At 39.6% G+C, this 27,372-nt stretch overlaps 1 protein-coding gene across 9 annotated transcripts in view; it reads right to left on the reverse strand.

Moving 5' to 3' along the window:
* GREB1L (GREB1 like retinoic acid receptor coactivator) overlaps positions 1–27,372 on the reverse strand; it is a 143,432-nt gene that overhangs the window by 39,021 nt on the left and 77,039 nt on the right. For 4 of the 9 annotated variants that reach the window (XM_054189424.1, XM_054189421.1, XM_054189422.1 and 1 more), the window contains 10 exons: positions 26,838–27,009; positions 26,434–26,631; positions 17,259–17,435; positions 14,329–14,505; positions 12,219–12,356; positions 8,649–8,783; positions 6,605–6,742; positions 6,153–6,272; positions 4,265–4,402; positions 2,301–2,486 (listed from right to left, as the gene is read on the reverse strand). In XM_054189424.1, the coding sequence (XP_054045399.1) occupies positions 2,301–2,486; positions 4,265–4,402; positions 6,153–6,272; positions 6,605–6,742; positions 8,649–8,783; positions 12,219–12,356; positions 14,329–14,505; positions 17,259–17,435; positions 26,434–26,631; positions 26,838–27,006 (1,576 nt within the window). In that variant the 5' untranslated portion in view covers positions 27,007–27,009. The remainder of the gene's footprint in view (positions 1–2,300; positions 2,487–4,264; positions 4,403–6,152; positions 6,273–6,604; positions 6,743–8,648; positions 8,784–12,218; positions 12,357–14,328; positions 14,506–17,258; positions 17,436–26,433; positions 26,632–26,837; positions 27,010–27,372) is intronic. The other 5 variants (XM_054189428.1, XM_054189427.1, XM_054189425.1 and 2 more) reach the window with 4 other exon arrangements.

Consider the following 27,372-nt stretch of genomic DNA (forward strand, 5'->3'; position numbering starts at 1 on the left):
TGAGGTATAAAAACAAAGCTTGAAAATACTTCACTATGAACGCTGCCAAAGATAACAAACATGAAAACTGAGTGAGTACAGGAGACAGACTATAAAAAACCCCACTGAAATCAAACATACCTCTTGATCTTTTTTTACTTATTCCTTTATCACAATCAGTGGAATTTATTTATAGCAGTGCTATGGCTCACAATCACAGCTTTAACTGTGTACAGTCTTCATAGTAGGTTTAAAACGAAAGCGTCAGAAGAGTACTTATTTTGTTTGCTTTGATTTGTAATATCATTGTGAGCTTGCTCAGCTGATTTCTGAAGACACAACAGCATTGTGCTACAATGAATAACGTTGTCATAATCTTACAGGAAAACTGAAAGAAATTCTCAGATACATCTTCTTTCAAAAAAGGAGCATTTTCATAAATAATATCCATATGAACTGCGATCACAGACATCTGCAAACATATTTTGTACAAGTAGTAAGATCTGAAAATATTAGGTAAGGCTCAGTATCTTTTTCATTCTCGTGTCTGCTTTTTTATCTTTGCCTTTATCTTACTCTTTCATAACATACTCTGGAAGAAAGAACAACTTTTTAGTCCTACTTTCTCAAGATAAAAAAAGGTTCACATGAATAAACTGTTATTTTATGCGTGTATTTGTCTCTTCTCCTTGTCAAAAACTTTTGAAGCTGGCTGCCCCCCAATCACCTTTCATCTGCGTTGATTTTACAAAATGGCATAAAGGCTCTAGTTCAGCACAACTGTCACAATTCCAACAGTTTTACGTTTGTAGCAATATTCAAACCAGCCACATGTTTTGATTCGCAGGCTCTGCAGAATGTTTTTACTTTTCTCCTCATGAGGCTCTTCCATCTTCCAGTGCTGGCGCCCATCTCCAGATAAGGCCAAATGGAAAACCATTCAGCTTTGCACAGCTAAGAACAAAAGCCAAACTAAACGCTTGCTAATAAGGGAACTTCTTTATGCTGAAAGCACGGTGCTCGCTAGACACAGCTCAGCTCCAGAGCCTTCTCTAGTTTGCAACATGTATAGACTTGCTGCACCCATCTGAGGTTGGATTTGCTCATGGAGTGGGGGTTCACTGACTTGACAGGTTACAATAAGTAATTTATTCTTAATTGGAAATGCCATATCAGCTGTCTTTGTTTCTCCAAAGGAAATTTGCAAGCTGTCTCTGTCAATCCAGAATTGTGTGAGGCAGCTGGTTGTAACATGCAGACTCTAAAATTTTCCAACCAAGACGAAAACCTCAAATAACAAATTTAAGCCCACTGAGAGAGGGGCAACAGAAAAACATTCAGCCTGTAAAAAAATACATAAACCCTTTGTCAGTTCTAACCTGGCATCCAATGGACTACTAAGGCTGAAAATGATAAATAAAGCAAACAGGCCATTCAGAGAGTACTACAACACAGAAGATGGCCTCCTTCCTGTCTGTAACAGTACTGCAGCAACAGAGAACAGCAAATCATAAGAACAGATGGGTTAAACGTGCATAGAGTACATTTACTCCCCAGATCATAGGCATACATTTGCACATTTCATACCATTATGTATTACAGATGGCCTAGCGGGAGCCCAGTACAGGAAAAGCAGCGTGCTCTTCACGAAAGTCACTTGACACTTCTCTGTAAGCAGCATCTTTTCAAATATAGAAGTTTAGGTTGAAGCTGCTGTGAGAAGTTTCCCAGCACTGTCCTGCAATATTCTTTAACTTCTAAAACCTTGCTGTTAACTCTGCTGCATTTTACTCTAAGGCAGGGAAAAATGTCTGGACCTTCAATAAAAGAAAGCAAATGTGGTTTGCTGGTTTGCTCTCAAACTTGCAAAGGGTCCATTTCAAAAACATTTACAAGAATGAGATATTCACTGAATAACTTCCCTTAGTCTGAATAACAAATGTGGTTTTCATGTAAACGGTGCTGTCACCAAAACAATGATGACCATCAGACATCTGCTAGCATTTGTCACAAAACTGAATAAAACAGACCAAGTGTCCTTAGAAAGAGCTGTGATAACTGATGGTTTGATACCCTAAGCAAATGAGTTATCTGCATTGCAAATCCATTTTCACAAAGGTGACCTGGTCAATCCCCATATGGAGATCAGAAGCAGCATCAGCCTTTAAATTCACTTCACTTCTTCAGTCTGATGAACAAAGTAGCAAAGTCACACACACTAGATGGAGCCACTTACCTCTTCCAGGCACAAAAATAGCCAGAAAATTGGAGAAAAAAGGACAGTCACAAATGAAAACAAGTGCTTATGACAAGTTGCTTACCTAGTTGGACAAGATACTGAATAGTTAGAAGTATCATATTCTCTACACTTAGCAGCTGACTGCTGGTCAAACCGAGGAGATCCAAATCCTTGTTCTCCAGCTGTGGAATCTTGTAGCAATTCACCAGCAAGGGACTTACAACAATATCACCGACATTTCCATAGAAGTAAGGTAAAGTGCCATAACCTTTGATAAAAGAAACCAAAAAAAACCCCAGAAATTCACAGAATATGCCACTACATGAAATCTCGTACAATGTACGCATTTCCAAACTTCTCCTTAATGTTACCTTGCAAAATTTACAGCATCAGTGACTGCACTTGGCATTATAATTGCTTACAAAATAAATGAGATAGGCCAGTGATCCTTTGCTGTATTTTACAACAAATGATCACATAGATTTGAAAAAACTAACAATAACTGCATACCAGCAGGGTAATAATTACTGTTACCCAAATACAAATGAGAATATTATCTATTTGGGTCTTACCCTGACCTGTAAATACAGATTCTCCATAATATAGTGTACAAAAAAGAAAAATCAATGGAGGCAAAAGTACATTGATCTTAACATTATAAAAGCAGCATAAGTCACATTAGTATTGATTCAACCACTGTGGTATTGCTGTGATTGATTTCACTTTTTTGCCACATTGCCATTCTGTTTTCATAAACAGGTTAAATAAATATCAACAACCAAACATGCTGTTCTGTAAGGTAAAAACACATGAGCACAGGCTAACTCCTCTTTCCCTTGAGAATGTTTTCGTTCTAAAGAAGCTTCCACACAGATTTTGCCAAACCCATCCATTTGGGTACATCTGGTTCTGTGCTATTAATAGGACACTGTTTCTGAGGGCCACTAACATTTAGCCTAACTGAGGACTTCACTGGCAACTCTCCGAGAGCCTAAGGGCTGCATTCAATTTGCTCTTAAGCTGATGACTGGAGGCACCCCCATCTTTAATAAGGAAGTGTTTCTCTGAAAACCGTTAGAGCACCATGCTAGAGCTTTAGAACAGGCTTCCAGAAAACAACACTAAGCAAAACAAACCAGAAGAAGTGTAACCCTATCCTTGATGGATTTACTAGTGTAGATGGCCCTGTTAATTCTCTGGGAATTGTGTGTATTAGGATTATCTGTGCAAGGACTTGGAGAACTTCTCCATTTCTGCAGGAATGATAAATTATTCCATGGATTGTATTGATAGGTATGTTCTTTTAACACCGAAGCTACTTTATACAACCATCTTTACTATGCTGGACTGAGAAGAGATTTAGAGTCAAAAAAATCACTCATCGAAATCTTGGCAGTACTAGCTGGTCCATCTTTTATTATATAGTATGCCCAAATATCTCAGGTTGAAAGGGGTAGTCACATTATGAGTCATACTTTTAAAGTAAAAACAACGTCTTTCTAAGGGTTGTCAACATACTTTATACAGCTAAAGGATTTTAAAAGCCTGATCTGTTATCTCAGTTGCTTACAAGAAGTAAGGACTATAAAAGATAAAAAGTTAGTATGGTTCACTTTTGATTAGTCAGTTCAAATCAATTTTACGGTTCTCATGCAAAATCCCTGGGCATCAAGATTTGGACTATAAATGCTGTAGGAAATATTTGCTTGTTTTGTAAGTTGTTTACACTGGAAAGCTACTTCCATTACATGGAAATATTTCTATTCTTGAATTTTACAAAAATGTTATTTGTACAAAACTTCAATTTGGCCAGAGGTTTTCTATAAATTTAGTCGTGACCTAGTTCGCAAATCAGGTTCTCCAGAAATTGCCTAACTTCCAATTTTAAATGCTGAGTAACTACAGCAAACTATTCACGAGCAAACTGACTTTGTATTGTACTGAATGCCAGAACCAACAAAAAGAAATAACACACGCACCCCCCCTTTCTCCTAGGGGAGCACGCATTTGTTCAAAATGCATTTGATTCCCCAGTGTAAGACTTACCTATCAGAATCACTGGTCTGACTCCCGAGTTATTCAGCAGGTTTTCAGGAACTATTACAGTCTCCCCTGCTGGGATGGGTTGAGGCTGTAAAATTCCAGTTAACATGGATTGAGGAACCGGGACTGACAAAAGAGGCTCTATAAAATAAAGAAAAGAGAAGCTTCCATTACCAAAAGGCTCATACTGTGATTTGGCCGTACGAACAAATAAAAAAAAAATTACTGCAGATCACTAACTGTAATAAAATTCAAAAGGTCTCTGCATTTCCTGCTATAGTTTTAAGTAATTTAAATTGAGAGCCTATATCCTCCTGTAACCCCACTCCTAAAATAAAACTTTTTCTGACCGCTGTATTGTTGGTGGGAATGAGAGAGGAAAACACAGGTTTGAATATGCATCTTTAAACAAAGCCAAGTACTAAGCCAAAAGGCCACCTCTAAGATGGAGGCTACCTCTCAATACTGCCTCTCAATACAAAGGAAGAGACTGCTCTGACTTCTGACCTGGAATATACGTAGATAAGAAAAAGAAATACAGGCCAAAATCTCAAAGCTCTCCTTAGAGAGTTGCTACAAGGAAAAAAATTAGGCTTTACACATGAAAGAGCAAGAACAGATTTCAGAAGTAAAAAAGAAACAAAGTGCAAGAATTTTGTAATCTGTAATCGGGTTTCAGTGTGAGGTCTGCTTCAGAAGTTTCTCAGGCTTCATTTGGTGGTTTGTAACAGATTATTCAAACAATGCCCTAACAGAAAAGCATCAAAGGCAGCATGAATGAACGCATATGTTTTAGTAGTGGAAATTGTTTATCCAATAGAAAAAAATACTAGAAAAGACTCATGGAAAACGGAGTACACAGTAGAGGTAGCAGATTGGTGAAGACAAACTCAACAAAAAGGGGAAGACTGCCTCATATCACGTATCTTCAGCAGGTCTCTGAAGCTAGAAAACAACAAAAGCTGCAACTGATTTGAGTTGCTCAAGTAGTCAGGCCTGCACTACCATGTAACCCTTCTTCCTATTAATATCTCTGAAAATTAATTCCAAAATATCTCAAAACCAAGCCCTCCAAAGCAGAGTTAAAAAATACATTGTGCATGTTGACAAATATCTTTGTTTCTTCCTTTTTATGTTTATTCTGTCACTCTATAGGAATAAGTAATTGTTTATTCCCCTTTACAAAGTACGCTGAATTGCACAACTGAAAAGTGCTTAAACGGTGTACAGTTCTATTAATAGTTATGTATAAAGAGGTACCTATGTGGATATTGATGAGTGTTCACACATACCCATAATTAGTCCTCTTTCATATCCTGGTGTTATATATCCCTCCTACAGCTTTTCCAAGCACAACAGACTTTGGGTCTCACATACTTTATGCTTATCACTAAAGATGACCTAGTGGACATCAGCGTCCTTTGTTAGGCCAAAATTACAGAAAGCCGTTTTTCCTGTGCAGGAATGGAGCCTATGCTTTCTGTAGCACACCACACCAGATTGAGACACAACATTCAAGGTGAGGGGCAATGGAAGTCCTTCAAGTGTGTTCACATATCCATACACCTGCACAGTTATAGGAGAACGGAGTTATGTTTCAGGGACTTAGACAGGTTTGGATTTTTGTTAATATTATTAGCATCTTCCTTTCCTCTCTCTCGCCCAACACTTTCACTTTCCATTTGTCCCATCTTAGATTATGGCAACAAGCATCAGACAATCCTGTGTGTTTTTCTGAGGCATATGAAAAACTTCCCATGGTGTCCTTAACTGCTTCAACAAGCTCAGTTGTGTTTTCTGTGCAAAACTTAAAGAGAAGCAGCACAGGCCTACTGGTCTGGCTGAGTATTGCTTTTTTACAAATGACATCTCTGTATTATCCAAGTTTTACCTGTCCTTGACGAAGGCCGAATTGCAGGAACAGGTACCGCTAAACCAGGAGGAGGGACTGGGGACCCAGGAGACCATCCCCGGTGACGTTTCTTGGGTGGTCCAGAACTGGACATCGATGCTGAGAAGGAAAGTAAAAGCTAATTCTAAACGCCATCCTCCCAAATTACTAGACTGCAGCCCACATTTCCATTTCACACTGGTGTTGAACTGGTACCACACCACTCAGTGACACTGGTTTACACCTAGATTTACACGAAGCCAGACTATGATGTCAAAAATGTTGTTACTCATGTTAAAAGTACAGCATTAACATTAATGGTCATGACAAAAACCCAATGGCTCAGTATAGACTGTATTGCAGAAACAGCTATGATGGGAAAACAAAATCACGAATTTCATGCTCAACAGCCAGTGCAGCTTAAAATAAAAGAACAGAGAGGTTTTCTTTACCTTGGTCTCCAGCTGCACAGCCGGGGCTTGGAGATGTCGAGTGAGGCACTGGGCGAGAGACTGTAGAACTCAATACATTATTTCTTCCTCCATTAGCGTTTCCATTAGCAACATCAGTGGAACGCAGTGAAAGAGGAGCTGAGTATAATAAAATAGAGAGTGTGTGGCTTGAGACAATCTTGAAAACAAACAAAATAATACGGCCGCATGCAGACACAAAAGAACAGGGCAAGATGCGTGACTGAAAGAAACATACTGCAGGGAAAGCACGAAGTGTACTTAGCAGAGAATAATTTGGGCACAGGCTGCAAAATCCAAACCTTGAAACTGGGTCTCCAGATTTCAGGGTGCAGACAATAGGTGGAAGAAAAAAAATCCAAAACAAACACCATCAAAATAAAACAGAAAATTACACGGGAAAAAAAACTACTGGGAAGTTTGTGACACATTTTTTTAGACGTGAAAATTAAAAGAAATGCACATCACGAATTCGGTCTGTAAAGATTTCTAAGCCACTTTGGTGTATCTGTATATTTTCCCCCCCGTCATCCACATGCCGTACACAGTAATTCACTACAGGGTTGTCATCTAAATTCTTAGCAAAGGAGACTTGGCAGGGAAGACAGGGCAGTTTGCTGTGAAGTATACATGGTCTGAGGCAATTACTGAGGCAAACCAGTAATTTAATTTTGCTACCTCTGTCTAAGACAATCCTTCAGTCCCAGCAAGCCTGAAACCCTGGTGGGACCCACTATATCCAGGTCACGTAATGCAACTACAACAACGGAGAATCACAAGAAGTTATCCTCACACTTCCGAGTGCCTTCTTATTCATTTTCAGAACATATTTTTTGCAGGAGAAATTAAAAAGAGAAAGGCATAAACTGCATAGAGCAGACATGGAGCTCAGTGCAGACAACAGCTCCTTGCCATATCTGACAGCTCCACAAGGATTTAGCTCCCAGGAACATATTCCAGGAGCAACAGCAAGAGATGGTGCAGCAGCTTGTTGATATCAGCTGCAATAGAAAAAGTTTGAGATGTGGGTATTTAGCTTAAAAAAATTGTAACATGGAACCCTCCTGCCACAGTCATCCAAATGAATTCAGGCACAAGATTCTCAGGTTGCCAATTAGCAAAATTTGAATAACATCACTTGTCCATTGGAAGCTCCCCATTTGTACTCTGAGTCAACGATTTGGTCTGGACAGATATGGTGGAAGTGGCTGAAATGGTGGGAAGTGATTTCAGTGCATGATAAATTCTCTTACACAAGTATGGAGGGGAAAAGGGTATTTTACACAAAGAACTGTTAATGATTCATTAGATAAAACATAATAATATTATGTATATATAACAATATATATTGTATAAAATAGCAGATATAATACATCGTGTATATAATGTAATGCTCATGTGCATATATAAAACAAATAAATTTATATTTTTTCTTATTCAAGCATACTTCCCAGAAATGTGTGATTTTTTTTTTTCATTGCTTAAAGGACTAACCAGCGTAAGTAATAAACAATCAGAATATCACAACAGAGTACCAGTGAGGGATCTAGATGCCACGGTCGAGGGTTCTAATTCATTAAACACACAATATAGAAATAAATAATTAAAACAGCACTGATATTATAACTCCTTTAAATGAGACTAAATTCCACTAAATGTATCTGGAGGAACTGCACCGGTTACAAATGCAGAACACCACGCAGCTCTCAGTTACTGAGGCAAGAATCAGTGTCGCATCAAGAGGTGACTTTTATGCTCTCTTAGGTACCTTAGGAAGTGCAAAGAGGGATATGACATGCACTTTTACTAGAACATCAAATCTGAAAGCCAAGGTGTGGCTCAGTCTGGGGACAGAAACGACCTTGGAAAATTTCTGTGTGGAGGACTACAAGAACACGAGAGTTTTGGAGAATGCTAGTGAATGTTTTCCTTTCCTTTTTCCACCAAACAGATGACTCCCTTATTTCTTATCTGTTAAACTGATAATTCCCTTGGCTCTCAGCTATTCTGGAAAGCAAAGCCATACCTGCAGCAAATGCCTTTCCTACGAGTTGTACTGACAGAGCCAGAGGTTTCACAATGTTCTTGTTCCGAGATGGGTCTTGAGTTCCACTTAAGTTAACAGCAGAAGATGATTTTGCTGGACTGAACACTGAAGAATCTGAGAAAACAAGTTGTTTAATTAAATAATGATTAAAAACAATATATATGTATGTGCATATGTAATTTGTATTATAGACACACGAAGTCATACATATTTATCTAAACTCATCTCTGCATACAATACAAACAATTTTTTTACACTCCTAAGAAATCATCACATATCAGTATCTTTTAGGAGTTGTAAAAAACTCCTGGGCATTTCTATAGAATCTCATAATATACCAATTGATCTCTTTCACAATATTTTGTATTCACATACACTCGAAACATATTTTAACTGCAGAAAGGGCTATCTCATTGCTCCTAAAAATACCCCTGCGGGATAGGCAAGTAAATACAGCTATGCCACGTTACAGATGAGAAAGCTAAGGCAAAGAGCTTGCGTGACTTGCCTCCAGCAAGCATAGGGAATGAGCACTGGAATAAGTTGCCTAAAAACCATGTGGAATGTCCACCACCTGAGATTTTCAAGAACAAGTTATTGAACCTGTGTCAGATACAGCTGAGCTTGACTTAGGGCAGAAAAAAAAAAATCAAATACATAATCTCCTTACAGCACCACTGTCTATAAAGCTATGAAAAGTGTACGTCCACTTATAAGTCTGGGTAAGAAATGAAGGGTATCTGAGCCCAAACTCTGCATGAATTAAAAAACGGCAACTCCTTAGAGCACTTTACCAAGGCTGAAAAATATTAGCCCTATTTTATAGATGGACAAACCAAAGAACAAATAAATTCTCATACTTGCCCAGTATAAAACCGTACATCAGAACTGATGCCAAACCTCTCAGCATGTAAGCCCCTACTTTAACATCAGGCATTTAATATCTGCAATTTCCTTCAAGAAAAATCCGCCATTCAGATGCTGATACACTGACAAATCCAAATTCTTATAACTGGGGCAAAAAAATATTAACTCAGTGTTTGTCCAGAAAGTAGTTTGTAACAAGTAGGCAAAGTAGGCTAAGTTCACCTACAGATGTCCTAGTAAAACAGACAGGGAAAGAAAACAGAAGGCAAAGACCAACTTGATCTGCCAAATACATTCACCCTCAGGCCACACACCGTTTGGCAAGAGAGGGTGGGGAGCAGAGTCTGCTTTGCCAGACAGAGTAACTGGGATGGGGAATAAATACAGAAGCCTCTGCTGCTGTTGCTCCACCAGAAAACCTTGTCCATGTTCACAGGAAATATGCTGAATGGCAAACAAAATAGGCCACCAGGCCAGGGGCTTTGGAGGATAATGCTGGTCTCTCACTTAAATATGATGTAGCAAATATGCAGCATTAAACCTTTCCTCAAAGTAAACTGTCCAGTAGCCTTGGGTTGTTTTTTTTTCCTCTAGTTCTAATATATTTTCTTGAAATTTTATCTGAGAATGCAGATGTGGCTGGTATATGTTTAAACATCACACTGGTACCTAAGTAGAACTTGTAGTACTACCAGTTATTAAAATTCTTCATGCTCCTATTGTAAAACCCTGGTTTTACTTGCTTAACACCCTTTTAACACCTGAATTGCAGTTTTCCCTCTTGTGTATCTGCCTAAAACTGAATATTTGATTCTGTTCAAGGTTTCAGCCATTTTTGCATTGCCAGTCGCCTCTTCTCTGCCACGGAACTGCATCTTCCCGCTCCATTTTGAAAGGGGGACCTAACACCTGACTGCAATGTCATGGCCACACCATACTAGCTTTAGCTTTGGTATTTCAAAATTCTCTTGTGCTCTAATTTTTATCACGAAATTACCATTTCGGTGCAGTACTTTCAGTGTGCTCACAACTGTCTGCCTACAGGTGTCTTTTAGAACTTGGAGACTGAACTACTCACTTACAAGGGCGGAAAGCAGAAATATTTACACAACCTTAAAAGGAAAAAATGGATATGAGTTGACAATAAACTGAAAACAATTTTAGAAAGCAACTTGCTAATAAGTACTCCTGTTTTAAAATAACTGAGAATTCAACTCAAAGTACAAACAGCTATGCAGAGCCTAGAAAAGAAAAAGTCAGACCTCCATCACAGGCGACACATGTCAGAATTCACGCCACCGCAAAAAACATGCCCTCCCCCCGTACTCCCGGTCACAGGGGATTCATATGTATGCATGTGGCATTATCTTCACTAGAAGATAACAGCAGAAGGAGATGAAAAGGTTTTGACAACCGTGACCTAAGAGTACAAACAGTGACACACAGAAACACCAAGCAGACTGAAAGCCACAGTCAGTGATAAGGAGAAAGCAGTATATAAAAGGTGTATCTATTAACTTGACAGGTACAATAGAAGACAAAGCTGTGCAAATATTGGATCACTTGTTGTTTCAAATAAATAGGTTCTCATGCATCTGCACAGTTCTCATGCCAGGATCTGGAAGCCAAGGGATCATGCAATGAAATGCAGATGTTTAAAGAACACTCTGATTTCATTTTCACCAAAGCCTAAAGCATACAGCTTCCTAAGCAGAGACAAAGGGTGACCACCTGGGGAAAGTGTCCCCGGACACACTGATCTGTGATTACAATTTCATAAGAATGCATATGTTCAGCTTTTGTTATTCCTTTTTAACATACTTTGTAAGTGGAAGAAGTATTTTAACAATCTTGGGTTTTCATGGGCATTTCATATCCCTCTACAAAAATATGTGTTCTGGTACATACATATCGACCAATTACAACAATTAATAGAAAGTTTTCTCCTGTTTTCAGTTTTTCAAGAAATAGCACAAACAGACACAAAAACATATAACAGCATAGATGAAGGTACAGTAAAGCAATGAGAAAAAAAGCCCAAAGAAAAGCACCCTAGCTATTTGCAATAAATAAATGAAATTAAGATGTTCCTTCTTTGTCAGCCAATGTCCATTTGAATTTTATATTTTCTCCTTGTTTAAGTATGTCATTAATAGCTTTCTAGAACAGTTAAGAGACACGTGCTACCTCACATAACACAAAACCACTGTATGTGTATGGGGAAATTGCTATTCTAAGCACACCCTTGTGTGAAGTAAAATTGAAATAAATAAATAAGCAAGCAAGCAAATAAATAAAAGCTGCCCCCCTAACCCCAAAAGGAGATTATTTTCCTTTTCAAGACAAATAACCTAGTCTATATACTAGGTAAACACCTCCCTATAAATGTGTAATTCAAGTTTTTTGAGATACACAAAAAATTAAATGAACACAGGGAGACACAGAATCAAACAAATGAATCAAAAGATCTTTTAATGCTTTTCCTATGAGGACTAAAGCTAACCTTCAGCCTCACCTGGGTCTTAATCTTTCACAAAGCAAATTTTGAAAGGTATCCTCCCTGCTGTAATCTATATACGGCTTGTGGTAAATACCCAGTTGTTTACGGCATCCCTGAACTACCAATATCTGAGATAACTTACCACCCCCAATGGTTATCTTTATAGCACTTTCAGCTCCTACCTGTCTGAGTGAACCCTGATTTGTATCCATTAGCTGATCCACCCTCTGGGGTCGTGGACGGTGACACCGAAGAATTTGGTTTAGCAGAGAGGCTAGCAGCAGATGATTGCCTGCTTCTACATTCTGCAAACGAAGCAGCTACAGTACATATTAACAAGGCCTGCCTTCCAGTAGCGAAAGTTCAGCAACACGGCGGCGAAAGGTGACAAAATGTTAAAAGCATACATACAGCACGTACAACAAACAGTGGCAAATGGCAGCATTCAACAAAAACACGGCTCTCACAGTTTAGTCAACTTTGTCTTCTAATTAAGAAAACCTCCCCGGGGACCACTCAGAGGGCCGGGCAAATACAGAACAGATGCTGCAAAACGGCAAGAGCCCTCAGTTCACAGCTTCCAAGAGATTTGAAGGTATTGGGCATATCCCGGGAAACACTCAGTGACTTCTGTGGTACAACCTTTATACAAACCGTCATATGTTGCCCTCTAAAAGGGGAAATTGTGCTGAAACCCAAATTCTTAGTATGCCTCCACAAAATCTTCCGGGAGATCTCAGCACTGTGAGTGTCTGTCTGGATGAAAACTGAGTTAAGGGAGGAGAAAGTCACCTTAAAAATCGCACATTAATCCATTTTTTAAACTGAGATCTGATCAGATTTTGTTTGAAGAGAAGGGGGTGTTTAAGACCATTTCTCTTCTTTTAATTAGACCTCTAATGTAAGTAAAGAGTGAAGGGTTACCAGATGGATGGTAGCAACATGGGGATAGAGCCTATCAAAATAATGGCCATGAGGTCAATTCTTGGTCGATTTTCTAAACTTTCATCGGTGCTCAAAACACTTGTAATCAGCACATAACCAAAGTATTTGCCTCTTCTACATCTTTACATTTGTAACTAGAAGGACATTTTAGTTTTTCATGTGCGTTACCCCTGACAGCATTTACCAGGACACACACAAATCCCAACGGCATGAGCATCAGGGAGGGGTTTCCAAAAACGGATTCCAAAATTAAAATAAGGTTTCCTTTTTCTGTATTTGGAACTTCAAAGAGAGACTACCAAATTAATTTTTTCCATAGTTTTTGTGAAAAATGCTGCTGAAAAATGCATCCGCTCTAAAGCTCGTAACTGAGAAAAGCAGCTGAAGCCGGGATCCCTTTGAACCACTAGCTGATACAATACTATCATCACTCATACAGCTCGGTGATAACCATCTCTTTCTGGTGTCATGCCGCCATTCACATGAGGATGTGACTCTTCAGATGTGTGTCAGTCCTCCTGTGGATCTTCCCTCCTCATATCATCCTCTTTGGTAACATGCACCAGATCAAACTCTGTTTTTACTGAGTGAAACTACAGCTGAGGAAGACAAGCAGTCTGCATATATACCAACTTAGTAGACAGTGAGTAGGTAAACCATTCTCTCCCTGAGTCTTTGCATGGCTCTAGCTACAAAAACCTGCATCCTCCAGAAACAGACCCCATGGCTACCTTGCCTTGGGGTCACAAATATCATCTCTTTAGCGCATAAGAATATTGCACAGGCTGCTCCGGTAGAGGGTAAGCCCAAGTGTAAAACACACCATAAATGGCAAGAATATGCAAGATTTCTCCTCTTTCCCTGAAATGAGTGACCTGAGCTTTCTTAATCTTATGGCATGCTAGCTGTCCTCAGGCATTAGACAGATTGAATTGCACCCACTAAGATGAATATCAGTGGAAAGGCCAATGTTGGAGCCCTGGCTGTGAGTCATCTTGCTTCAGGCACAGGAAAGAATCAGCAGACTGAGCAACTTTATTTCTTCTACCAAGATGGCTGCACAGCCCAAGAAAGGTAGATTTAGGGCCCACACTGAAAGCATAGGGAGATGGAGGAAGACCATTTACAATTGCACGGTTACTATTAGGACTTAAATAAACCTCTTCGGTAAAATCCAGACTTCACTGAAATCAGTGGGAATTTTTCCTTCAGGCAGTAAAGAAATTAATCTTCTACAGTTACTTTTGAATGCACATATTTTCAACAGCAACTTTCAGTTTCACATTCAACATCACACTAATATAAAAAAAAAACCCAAACACTTAAATGAACGGGCACCTTAATTACCTTTCCAGCAAATAAGGGGTCCCTTTGACAGCACACCTTGGGAGCTTCTTACTAGGTAGTACTTTAAGTGCTTCTGCTTCTTTGGCTGAGTGGTTAATTTCAGGTTGATATGATTGGAAAACTCTGTGAAGTATCGAAATCCTCTTTCTCCACAACCTATACAATTCCCAGAAAATCCTGGAAGAATGAAGCAGAAGGTATACAAACAGATTAAAAGACTTGTGCCATCTGCAAGGAATAAGGCCATTTTAACCTACCTGCACATCACATTCAGAGCGACTGGAGGCCTCCAGCCAGATAACTACTGTGGATGCCTGCTCACCGCACGTGTGTCAGGAAGCAAACACAGGCAGATTTTAGTCTTAGCTTTTCTGAAACTCTTCCATCTTTCTAGGTCATATTAACTTATGCCAAAATCCTACCACCAATTTTCCACTCTACATAGCGCAGAGAGGAACAACCACTTGGCGGGGGGAAGCTATGATGCCAGGCTAGGATATTTCTATGAGGTTTCCTATTTTACTTCCACATTTCTACAGTAAAACACATGGAATCCAAGCTGCATGCTTCCCTCTCTCAGAACAGTGGCTAAACTCTAGTAGCCATTACAACTTCATATGGCTAAAATTAACCCTAATATCTAGTGAATTTTCTCTGAGACTCCTTAAACAAGGCACTTGCCAGGTAAGCTCAACCTTACAGCTTATTAAGGTCTTAAAAGCAATCATTTAATGTCAAGATTTTCATGGCAAAAGTTAGGAGTGCTGCAGAATGTTTTATAAAAATCTACAACCTGTAATGAAAGTAACATATTTAGGAATAATAGCAGAAGACTGCTTTTCTGCAATGATTCTAACACGGTTTCACAGAAGGGGATGAAATTTTGATTCAAGGTCTGTAGAAAAGGGTCCAGACAGGATTATACACACCCTTATTTCCAGCCCCATTCACAACTGTACTAATGGCAATGTTGGCACACAGATGGCAGTGGTCTAACATCTCCTACAACAAAGTACGGGGCATGTTCTGAAATGGGCCTGCCTTCAAATCCTGATTTGAATAAGCCCTCTGTTGTCTAATGCTGAACAATTAAACTCCTCAGGCTTATTTGCCATTCCACTCATGTCTGAATCACTTTCAACCCTTAATGAAAAAATACTTTATATTCTTTCTGGAACATCAATAAGGATTTATAATATTGCTGGATTGATGAGTACCTAATAGAAATGCTTTATTTTGGTTTTTTTTCCATTTACTAATCAGCTCGAGATCTGTAACAAAACCAATTTCTCATCCTCCTTACTATCATTATCTTCCACAATGCTAAGCACCTCGGAGAACACTGGTTCCTACACTCACCTGTCAGCCAAATTCATAGTTTTACAAAAAAGATACCCAGTCTTTCTGACAAAATGCATTTTCCATAAAACTCTTATTAATTAGGCCACTGTCTTTAGCCTATACTGTGCCTCATTATCATCTTTTACCATCATGTTGCTGAGGATGCCAAGTACATTTGTCCATCCCGTTTCTCCCGCGACTGAATCAGTCCTTCCGTTCTCCCTTGCAACCCATAGGAACTATTGGTGCATCTCCACAGTTGTCAGAAACAGCCATCAGGGTCTTACAGAGCTACAGAGTCAATTCTTTACTCATAGATACCAGTTACACAGGCCTAGAGGCATTTAAAGATGTAACATCAGCAATGCCAGAGCAGAGTTGTGAGTCACTGGGCTCATTATCAAATGATATCAGAGATGATAGATGGATACAAAGCTGGGGGGTGGGGAGAGGAAGGCTTACCAACAAAGACAAGTAGCACCACACTTAACGTTACTAAACACCATCTGTCTCTCTATCAGAGAGGTCTTATTGATCAACTCTTGACACTTCCCCTGCCCAGCGAGGCAGCAGCTCCTTTGAGGATGGCAGTATACGCCAGAGTACACCGGGATCCCACGTCCCCAACCAGACCCAGCAAGGGCACACCATACCACAGTTCCCATCTAACTCAGGCCAGTGGGTTTTCTGCCTTAGGTCCAAAGGTTTACAGTGTGTAGTAGCATATTTAAATGGGTTTTAGGGAAAAATAACGTTAAAGCATGTAAGTACAAAAAGGAGATATTTTCAATAGTTATGTAAAATATTGCTGGTCGGGACCAGGATTTGAGCAGTGTGGTTAAATCAGGGTATTTATGTTTTACTGTAATTTCTTCCCTGTTGAAAGATCTTTCTGAATATATTCTAGGCAGCACAATGACTGGAGGGAGAAATGAGAGAGCAAATTCAAAATAGGCTACAGGAGACAAGATACATTAAATGACTTTTACTAGCCTGTTAAAATGTGTACCAGTTGTGAGGCAGGCCGGAAATCTAGGTGCACATACGTCTGTTTCAATCACCAAGAAGCATTCTTGTATTAACATTTTAAAGCTCATAAATGTAACCAATTATGACGTAAATGTTTTTTTTTTCCCTGTGTATTAGATTTTGAGACCCAAACTGCCCTCAGAGCTCCTATTGAGAACAATGTTGCTGGTGGAGCCAAGGGCAGAATTTGTCCCTTAATTGACAGAAAATAGATAGCTTGTCTTCTACAGTTGCATGAGCATATTTCCTCTTAAATGAAAATGTAACCATCTGCAGAGATAGAGAGTATGTGGATAGTTCAGATTTAGAATGCCAGGGCTGCAATTGACTTCTGCCCACACAGAAATCACCAGGTTTTGATTGTGGTTAATTGTGGAATCAGGGACTTGTTTTAAAATGGGCTTTTAAGGTAGGTTCAGCTACGGGTTTAATTTAATAAAAACAAGCCTCTCCTCAGCATACTTCTAATAGAGGATCATTAGTTGAAAAGACTTCAGATAATTTTGAACTGACCTTTTTGTTCTGAATTATTATGGTATGAAGAAAAAAAAATCTCTTACCTAAAAGTGCATTTTTTCCATGATCATCTGGCAAAAACCGCTTGTCCACAGCGCAGACTAGAATGTGCTCAGGAAGGTTGGGAGATTTGGCTCCTACTAACAGGAAGCCTGCTGGGATATCGATTTGCTCCATGCACAGAGATACTAACCGTAAATCTTTGCCTGCTTGACAAAAACCTAAAACACAAACCAAAACAAATGATAAATCTTCAAAAGATTTCATTTAATTTTCTTCTTTTTAATCAGTTCCAAAAGCAAATTGGGCTTCATAACTTGGTGCTGTAACTGGGGTTTTTAAATATATCCCTTTCAAGGGAAATAGAGAAAATGGGAGATAGCATCTCATCGGATCCACTAGCTCAAGGTTTCAGAGACAATAGAGAATCGTTATTTTAAAGAGATCCTGAACACATTCAGGCAGAGAATAGACATAAGTCTCTAAAGACTAGACATCAAATGGCTCAGAAACTCAATTTAAAAAAACACCACATTTAAAATAAGAAGGAAAGTTTGTGATTTTATAACAGAAAACAGCTCTTAAACCATCCAAAAGAATATATTTTTCTTTGCTAAATTTTAGTTTACAGTCTTTTCAAGATAACCAATTTTGGTTTTGTTTCTTGCAACAGGCTGGTACTGGTACATAAACATCACTAAGTAATAGAAAGGAATGATAAAAATTGATGCCTGAAGTTCAGTACTGACTACTAAAAGAAAAATATTTTAAAAACCTAATTTTTAATTTGTCTATACATTTTAGGAATTCCAGCAAGCAAAAGATTAATTCACTAGTTTTAGAGATGTCCAGTATGTTTTCTGTAAGTCTCCAATTGAGTCTCTTGAAGTTTCAATGGGCTGCATGACTTCAATTCTCCAATTAGTTTTTTTCCCCACCCAAACACACAGTTGTACACAAAATAACATAACGTTGGTTCTTGTGCTACCGGTCAATGTAGGGCTAAAGCCAGTGACAGAAGGCAAAACTGGGAACTGGCGCAAGCTTCTGCTGTTCCATGTCCTGCAGTGAGCAGGTGGCAGGCTGGGACAGACAAAAAAGCCCGGCAGGGCAGCCCAGAGCTGTGGCCGGGCACCGCAACAGGGCCCTTGGGAGCTCAGGACTCGGGGTGAGCTTGTCAGCCACCCACCAATCAGCCATGGTGGGGATTTTCGGAAGGCTGGATGGGACAGCGTAGAGCAATTACAGGACCTCTGGAAGTCCAGATGGTCCAATCTTTTCATCAAACCAAAGCCAACTTCAAAGTTAGACTAAGTACATTAACAATAACATTCAAGGACTCTCATCTGCTTCAACACTGGACTTACAGGGATCTATATCACTTTTCTGTACATCTCCCTCATATTGTTGTTATTGAGTAAATTCTACTTTCAAGCAAGGAAATGACAGGTGTAAGAGAAAGCAACAATCATGTGGCTTCCTCCACAGGAAAGGGTACGATCACACTGGGCGTTCTGATTTCCTTTAGGCAGAAGTCAATGAAAGAACTACCAAATTTTATGAAGAAGCAGACTCTTATGTTGTGTTCCCCTCCAATTCTCACTTCTCCAGCTGCAAGATCAGTGCTACAGTCCGGCCTCAGCCCTCCCCCAGGAGCAGCTGGCAGACATCCCCCCTATTTCAGGATGTCCAATGACATCACACATTTGTCCACGGACCATCTCTCTTTCACTCCAACCACAGAAATACCACAACAGAGACGACACATGCATGCATCTGCATGAATCAATATTTCAAAACAAAGACAATCATAATCACAATAATCAACATTAGTGTTAAACACAAACATATCAAAATAAATTTGAAATTACTGTAATAATTGTTAAGACTTCAGCTACTAATGTATATTACTTACACTTAATTAAAAATATTCAAGTAGTCCATAGTTGCTACAGAAATTGTAAGCAGGGGTGGGGGGAGGGAATCAAACCACTGGAGAAAGGCACTGACTAAGCATCTGGAAACACAACGTGATCGCAGCTTAACCAAGAGCTACCTCAACCATTATTAATACGTGTCTGCACTCTCACCTATTGTGCTAAAACCCATAGTTTAAAACCTCAGCAAAAGTGGTAGCAAACTTACGGTTTTGTTTTTATCTCAGAACTGTACCAGACAAAGAGCATGCGCAAAGTGGAATGCACAGAGGCAGCTAGCACGAACTTCCTGGCAAGCAGCTGCGTGCTGAAAACATGGCCCGATGCAGGTTCAGTCTTGTGCCTACACCCACAATCTGTGGAACCAGTTCTTGGCTGAATAGTTTCTTCAGTAATTCAATGAGCTCAGTTCCACCAGCAGCTCACTCGAGCTGAAAGCTAGCTTGGATTCACCCCTCACATACCGTCTTCCAGCCAATGAATTAAAATGAGTACCTAAAGTTTTTATTTACAAATCAACGGATTTTAATGATAATTTCCCAATAAGAAGTCCCCTACATTTTAGAGGAAAACCATTAAAACTGCATATTTAAAGCAAAATTTATTCTTTTCTGATCAGATGCAATTTGATTTTAGTATGTTAAACTCTTTTTAAGGTGTACTCCTTAGAAACATATTGATCCTAATCAAATGGAAAGCTAGGTACCAGGCTAAGTATTATCTAGACCTTTTTCAATGTAATTTAGAAAGAAACAGTTGCAGATAAATATAGGAACAAAACTCCCTTACATTCAAAATAGAATTTGCTTATTTAAATGTTTATGCCATTTGGGTAGTATGTCCCGAATTTTCAAAACTGGCCTTAAATATTTAGGCATTCAGTGAAATCTGAGTAGCTGACATGCTTAGAAAATACCATCCTACATCTAGATTTAAAATAGAAAAATCACCCACCACTGACAATGTGGGTAAACAGGAAATCTGTAGATAAGGATTACGACACAGCAAGTGCAGCAACATTTCGAGACAGATTTAAACCTATGCTTTTACACAATTACTCCTTAGCCTGGTTTCTACCTAAAAATTTTCAGGAAACGCCCAGAAGCCCAAACAGGGACTAAAAAGAAGCTTTAGAATGAATTACTAGCAACAGCAATACTAGGACACCAAAGAAAGCAGGATTTTGGTTGCCAATGTTGTTAACAGTTATGTTTCAATATAGACTTGCTTTCAGAAAGAGCACACAGCATTGAGAAGGCTGAATATCACATGAGAAACTTAGAACTTCTTTGGATGCTTGAGGGTTTTGATGTCCCAGTGAGGTGAAGCAAAAGCTCCAGCAGTCCACAACACCTGAGACGGAAGGAAAGACTCTGCTATCATCCAGGACAGGGGCAAACCAACTTCAGCTACACTTCGAGGAACTGCACACATCACCATTCTGCACAAGTCCCCAGGGGAGAAGGTGTAGGGAAATCCTAAGAAACCCATCACAACATCTCAACAAGTTTATAAGCATTACTCAGTAACATCTTAGCAGTACCCATTGAAACAAACTGATGGATCTCAGTCTGCTATCACAGGCAACAGCAGCCTCTTACCTGAGAGACTATTGATCTGAATATATTTAATATTTCCCACCATTTAGGATATGTAGAAATGCTGCATCCTGCCTAATCTGTAAACAATACCTAAGATTTACCCTCTGTATCTTCTCTTACTCTACCCAAAGTGCTCTCAGAACCCTTCCATGTCCTCCTTCCTCCTTGCACAATCTCCTCTGCTTTGGTTGGCGATCCTCCGGATCAGAGGTATGTATGTGTAGACTGGCTGGCCAGCAAATGCCTCTGTAATGTTCAGGCTGTGTAAGAGGAGAGCTATAATTACTTTTCTGCCCCAGGGGACACTAGTTTTGGGACACCGATGCCACCCAACCAGCTCCTGAACTTCACAAATCTTGCTGGAATTCAGTACCTTTAGGATACTTACGTACCTTAGGATACCAAAGCTACCAGCTTCCTGACAGACAGGCAGCAGAGCTCACAGGCAACTGCCGAAATCTCACTTTCTGAGGGAACGAGACAAGTAACAGGGCTGACACTAAAAGTAGTTTCCTCTGGCTCCCCTTCTGCGGAGGGGAAAGGGATCCTTCCTAACAGTCGAGCAGCAAGAGGGGGGGCAACACATACAGAGCCTCTGGGGGCTCTTCTCTTGTAACAAGCTGCAGAGTTTCGTCACGTAAAGCTGGGGATCACTTTGACCAGGAGATACAGAGAGAATGCAAATCTACTTCTGCGCAGTAGAAGTCTTGAATTTTCCTTCAAAGACAAGCAGATGGTATACTCAAGAGCCCTTCATTATCCGTCTTTCCCCTGGCTTCTGGGGCTGCAACCCTTCTGGTTTTTAATTCCTGCTGCTTTTTTAAACTGAATGAGAAAATTCCACGCAAGGAACACTAATTTGGAAGCAAGGGTAGACGAAGGAGGGATTAACCCGCTTCTCACTACATCGTCTTTTTCTAGTTAGCAAGCAACACAGAGACGCCAAACTTTTTTTTTCCTGTTTTGCGTGATTTTTGCATTGATATTTAATTATCTGTGTAAGAGAACAATTTCCACATTAGGAAAGACAAAACGTGACATCTCTGTACAAGCAGAACTTGTGCTGCCTATGTTTAAGATTTGGAACATGCAAAATCCATTTACATTTCATAGCTATTCATTTAGAAATTCAGGTGCAAACTCCATTATATGTCAAGCAGCACTAACACATACAACTCCTAAGAAAAAAGAATGGCCCTTCAGTGTCACACTTACCTGCGTGACATCTAAGTATGAAAAGGTAAAAAACCATGAGCCACTAAAACAGACCAGCTTCTCTTTACAAAATTGTTTATCAATGTCTAATTATAAAAAGCCCACAGCTGAGCTGTTCCATTAAAAAAAATCATCTTCCCAAAGGATCTCAGCTTTGTTTTAAATAAAGAACAGGCATTTATATTCGGATTAGAGATTTGCAAATACCAAAAGCAATCACAAAAAAGAATAATGAATAGCTTTTACAGACATTATCTGCAATTCTTTGAATGAAAACCCATTAGTTTTTACATCTGAGAAGCACATTTGCATTCTCCAACATCACTTCATTTAAATTAATCCAGTCTCATCTTCCTGAAAAGGAAAATGTATCCTCGCAACTGCCGACACCTAGAAGTGCTGGAATCTTCTTAAAAATGAAATTTGTATATATTTTCCCTTTCCCCACCAGTAACAAGAAGCAGTTTCAATGTGGGTTACTGGCCCCTTGTTGTACTGCAATAAATGGGGTATTTGCATAAGGAATTAGCTTCCAAGAATTGCATATGAATTACTGGTCACTGTCACTTGCTATTGTAACTTCACAGTAACTGATCAGGTGTTAAGTACCTGCTTACCTAATTGCCTCTGAAACTACCTTGGCCCTTCTTTAAGCACCAGGTAAATTGAGGATTTACTAACAAAAGAAAGGTGCTACTATTGTGTTTGCCACAGCTTGCATAAAATGCTACTCCACAAATTAGAAACAGCCTGTGTCAAAGCTACAGCAAACAAGTGGTTCAGAACAGCTTCTTGTATTATTTTGTTGCTTATTTGAGGTACTTGTATGAAAATGAAGAGGTATTTTTCTTGAAACCTTCTTTTCATGGAAGGTATTAGTTAGTTATAAAAGTTTGTGCTGAGCAGAAAAAAAAGCCCCAGAAAATAAATGAATCTCCCAAATACCATTATTCTTCTCGATTACAAAATCTTTACTTTTGTGACTAATAGTAAGGACCAATGGCAAATAGAGCTGCTCTTTGCAATGGGCTAACAGAAGAGTTAAGGAATTTAATATTAGTGCCTTCTGAGAAGGAACATCAAAAAACTGTCACTTGTGAGGCACTTATTTTTGTTAAGTGATGAATAAAGGCATTAAGATCTACTTTCTGCATCCACGTGACTGACAACTGTGCCATCTGCCTGAAAGAACAAGGCACCACAGAAAATAATACAATGGTTATGGCATAAACTCTGAATTCAGGAACAGCAAACAACACAAATACCTGAAAAAGGAAAAAAGTTTCACCCCATCTGTGCTAAGAGGTGGGAGGCAGGATTTACAGCAAGCGGAGCTATGAACTGCAGGTTGTAGTACCAATATTTTGCTCTTGGATAAGCAATTAAATACGTGCTTAGCTTAAAGCATCCAAACAATTACAGTGACTTCAATTAGTCTATCAGTATCCTTTAAGATTTTCCTAATGTTATTTATCTTTGTAATTAAATAACTAAGATAAGGGATGTAAACAATGGCAGCAATCCTCTCTTACATCTCTGGAAGGGCATATTCATGAGATGAAAGATGAGCTATCAGATTAATATCTTGCTGAGACACCGTCTGCAACGTGAATGTTTGGGAACCTGGGTGTTTTAAACACTTATGTAAAACTATCCTAACAGAGTATTAGCAGTATTTAAAAAAAAAGTATTCTCCTTTCCTCTTCCAGATACAAAAATATTCTTCTCTTAAATCAGCTCCTTGAGAACAGCATTGAAGAGTGAGACAGATTTTGTAAATTCAGAATGGTAAGCTTGACAAGGAGGAAGGAACAAGCCTAAAATTCTGCGGATGTAACACAGGAAACTTTCTTCTAGGGTGCTCTGATCATCTAGCTAAAAACCAAAACACAGAACTACCCTGGTAGGTCATCTTTTTCCAGGACATACTAAAAATAATATTACATATATACATGAGCATATAGTTACGTATACTATGAAACTATAGCATAACTAGGCATAACCTTGTGACATGCAATACGCAGCCACAGCACAGAGGTCTGCGTGGCAGTGAGTGCTTCACAGCTAAGCATGTCCTTGCAGTGCCACGTCAGGCAGGGCAGCCTTATGAAGCAACGCTGAGCAGAGGGAGCAAAGGCACAGGAGAACATGGAGCAGCCTGCACGCGGATGAAAGGTCACCTCTCAAGCAAAGACACGGGCCTTTATCTGGGAACTCACAACCTCACAACTAACATTTTTGTCTGCGCATGCAAGCACAACCAGGGATCACCCAAACGCGTGAGTAAGACTGAGTAAGATCTCTTGATGTCATATAAAAAGTTCTTTCACAACCGAATGAATGGTGGCTTTGGAGCCAGGTAAAATTTTGAGCCCTACTCCTGCTACCAGCAGGCTGGTCCAGAACCACATTACCAATAGCTAAAGAACCCTAAACCTTTAACCTGAACGCATTTACAATCATTTTATGCATTCATTACGCTCCCGCAGGACCTTGGCATGACTAGCTCTTCTCCCTCCTTAGTGTTTGTCCTTATTGTATTTTGAAGGTGTAAGCATATGCTATCTCAGCTTTCGTCCTGGCAGGCAAACAGCCTTGTTAGATAGAACTCCTTCCTCTTAACCATCCTGTTGGTTCTCTTCTGCATCCTGCCCAGTTTTTTTTTTTACATTTCTTTAACAGAAGTGATCAGAACTACTGCTTTCCACAGATTTTGCAGCCTTTATTGATACTTGTCCTCAACTAAGAATACCTTCCTAGAAGTACATAATTTCATACTTTCTTCTTCTCTCCTCCTACCAATTTACAAGCCTCCAAAGGACAGCAAACACACTTCTGTGTGAATAACGAATTCTCCCAACAATATTCCCCCACTTTCCATAGCAGCCAGCCTTTCTATTCTTTGTGTTACAGGGAACGAGTGGTACCTTGTTACAGAGGGTAAACATGCTCATGTGAGCTGCATTCAGAAGGGATAAAAGCAAAAATGTAAACATTTGCCACCAGTTACCATCCGTACCCCCGCCAAATGTTGAAGGATTACCAGTCACTACTGCTTACCTCTATCATGACATATAACCACACACAGTAGGGTACAAAGCATTCTATAAATCACAACTTTTTATGACCTCTACATGAGGAAACCCATAATTCAGGAAGATATTGAATAAAATGTCAAGAAGGGGTCTTGGACCTGGTGGGAAGGGTTGTTCGTTTTCGAGGGTTTGGAGGGGAGGTGTTTTTAAGATAAGCATATCTAATAAAGATGAACAGATCTTCTTTCTTTACAAAGTTAAATCTTCAGAACAGCACAATTATAGGATTAGGGGAACCAACTACATTGATTTTAGTTGGTCCAAGAGATGTAAACATAATGATCTGACCCTTTCTCTAACATATTTAAAACCAAACAAAAATAGTACTGTCAAAAATTTACTTGTCTTGAACAACAATTAGCACAGCTCAGGATAAACTAGCAATGGCCAGCAGGCAGGTGGGGAAGACAAAATAGACAAGCTTTCATTACCATCCCTCTTATCCCCTTGGCAGCACAAGGAACACTAAGTCTCCATTTTCTCTCTCCAAACTCTTCCTTCTGCCCATGGAAGCAACTAAATCCAGTTTTGCCAATGTTTCTGGGAAGAACTGGGGGACAGACAGAGAACCAGGCATACTGATGCTGACTTAAGTAACTTCTTTGAGGACAGTAAACCAGTGATGACCAAAGAAAATAAGGGGCTCTCAGAAACTGAGTGCCACAGTGAGTCTTAGACCCTGCTTTGAAATAATACATTATATTTTATCACAGAATGGTAGGGGTTGGAAGGGACCTTTGGAGATCATCTAGTCCAACCTCCTTGCTGAAGCAGGTTCACCTACAGCACCCTGCACAGGACTGTGTCCAGGCAGGTTTTTAGTATCTCCAGAGAAGGAGACTTCACAACCTCTCTGGGCAGCCTGTTCCAGTGCTCTGTCACCCTCAAAGTAAAGAAGTTTTTCCTCATGTTCAGATGGAACTTCCTGTGTTCCAGTTTGTGCCCATTGCCCCTTGTCCTGTTGCTGGGCACCTCTGAAAAGGGTCTGGCCCCATCCTCATGACAGCTGCCCTTTAGATATTTATAAACATTGATGAGATTCCCCTCTCAGTCTTCTCTTCTCCAGGCTAAACAGACCCAGGTGTCTCAGCCTTTCCTCATAAGAGAGATGCACCAGTCCCCTGATCATCCTCATAGCCCTCTGCTGGACTCCCTCCACTAGTTCCTTGTCTTTCTTGAACTGGGAAGTCCAGCATTGGACACAGTTCCTGTGTCCAGGAAGTCCTCTTAATCCATATTTTCTCAGATTTAAGACTTTGACTGTAAATATATTTCCAGGCTTCCTAGCTCAAGAGTTTCTAACTTTAGAGACTATGCATTATACTGAGAATTAGTTGTAAAGATCTCACATGTAAAAGAATAGACACCAACCATCAGTAGTGCAAGACCCTTCCGGGGCAGGTTTTTGTGAATACGGGATTGGTGGACTACTTGAATCTGACATGTCTTCATCCTCCTCTTCATCTTCCATTTCATTAACAGTCTGGCTGGTAGAAAAGTCCAGGTTTCCATTTTGTGAATAGCGATGTACTAACTCTTTATCCAACTCTTCTACCTTTGGCTTCACATCTGAGCAAGAATAAAAAATAAAATAAACTTTTCAACAGTACTTGCATCTATATCCTTTTAAGATAACCAGCATGCCATTCTCCTTAATGAGACCTAAGATTCAGATTTTACGTCACACAATGAACTGCTATGTGGCTTTCTGTTTTTTTAATGAAACACATCCCACCCTTTTCTCACACAGAAAAAACAACTGAAATGTGCCATACTTTCATGGTTACCTTCCGGCAAGAAAGGAGGCTGGTCAGGGTCCAGGTACAGCTGTGAGAAGATTGGCCGTGGGACAACGCTGCTACATCTCAGAGAAGCTTCTATAGAGTTATGAAGAGCTTCTTCAAAACGGGCAGATTTTAGTTGCCCTGCGTATGAATTCCCCATGATCTAAAAACATAAAGAAAACAGCTGATAAGGGGGTGGGAAAGCACTTATGCAGACCATTTACAAATGAAGACTGACGTCTTATTAAAGTCCAACATGACAGTGATACAAAGTTAGTAAGAAAGTATGCTATGAAAATAACACTTCTAACTAGCATTATTATGTGTTCACATTTCTCTCTCAGTCTGGGAGACTGTATCCTCTTGTTTCAATAACAGCTTTTAGCACATTTCCAACACGCTGCTTTGTGTCTTCTGCATACAAGGCCTCTCAACAGCCTCAAGAACCTGCCTGGCGTAGAATTTAATGGATGGTAGATAAAATCATTATTATTGTCTTTTTTTGGATTTTCAGAGTAGACTGCAG

The sequence above is a fragment of the Rissa tridactyla genome, chromosome 2 (assembly GCF_028500815.1).
Source record: "Rissa tridactyla isolate bRisTri1 chromosome 2, bRisTri1.patW.cur.20221130, whole genome shotgun sequence".
NCBI classification, from domain to species: domain Eukaryota; kingdom Metazoa; phylum Chordata; class Aves; order Charadriiformes; family Laridae; genus Rissa; species Rissa tridactyla.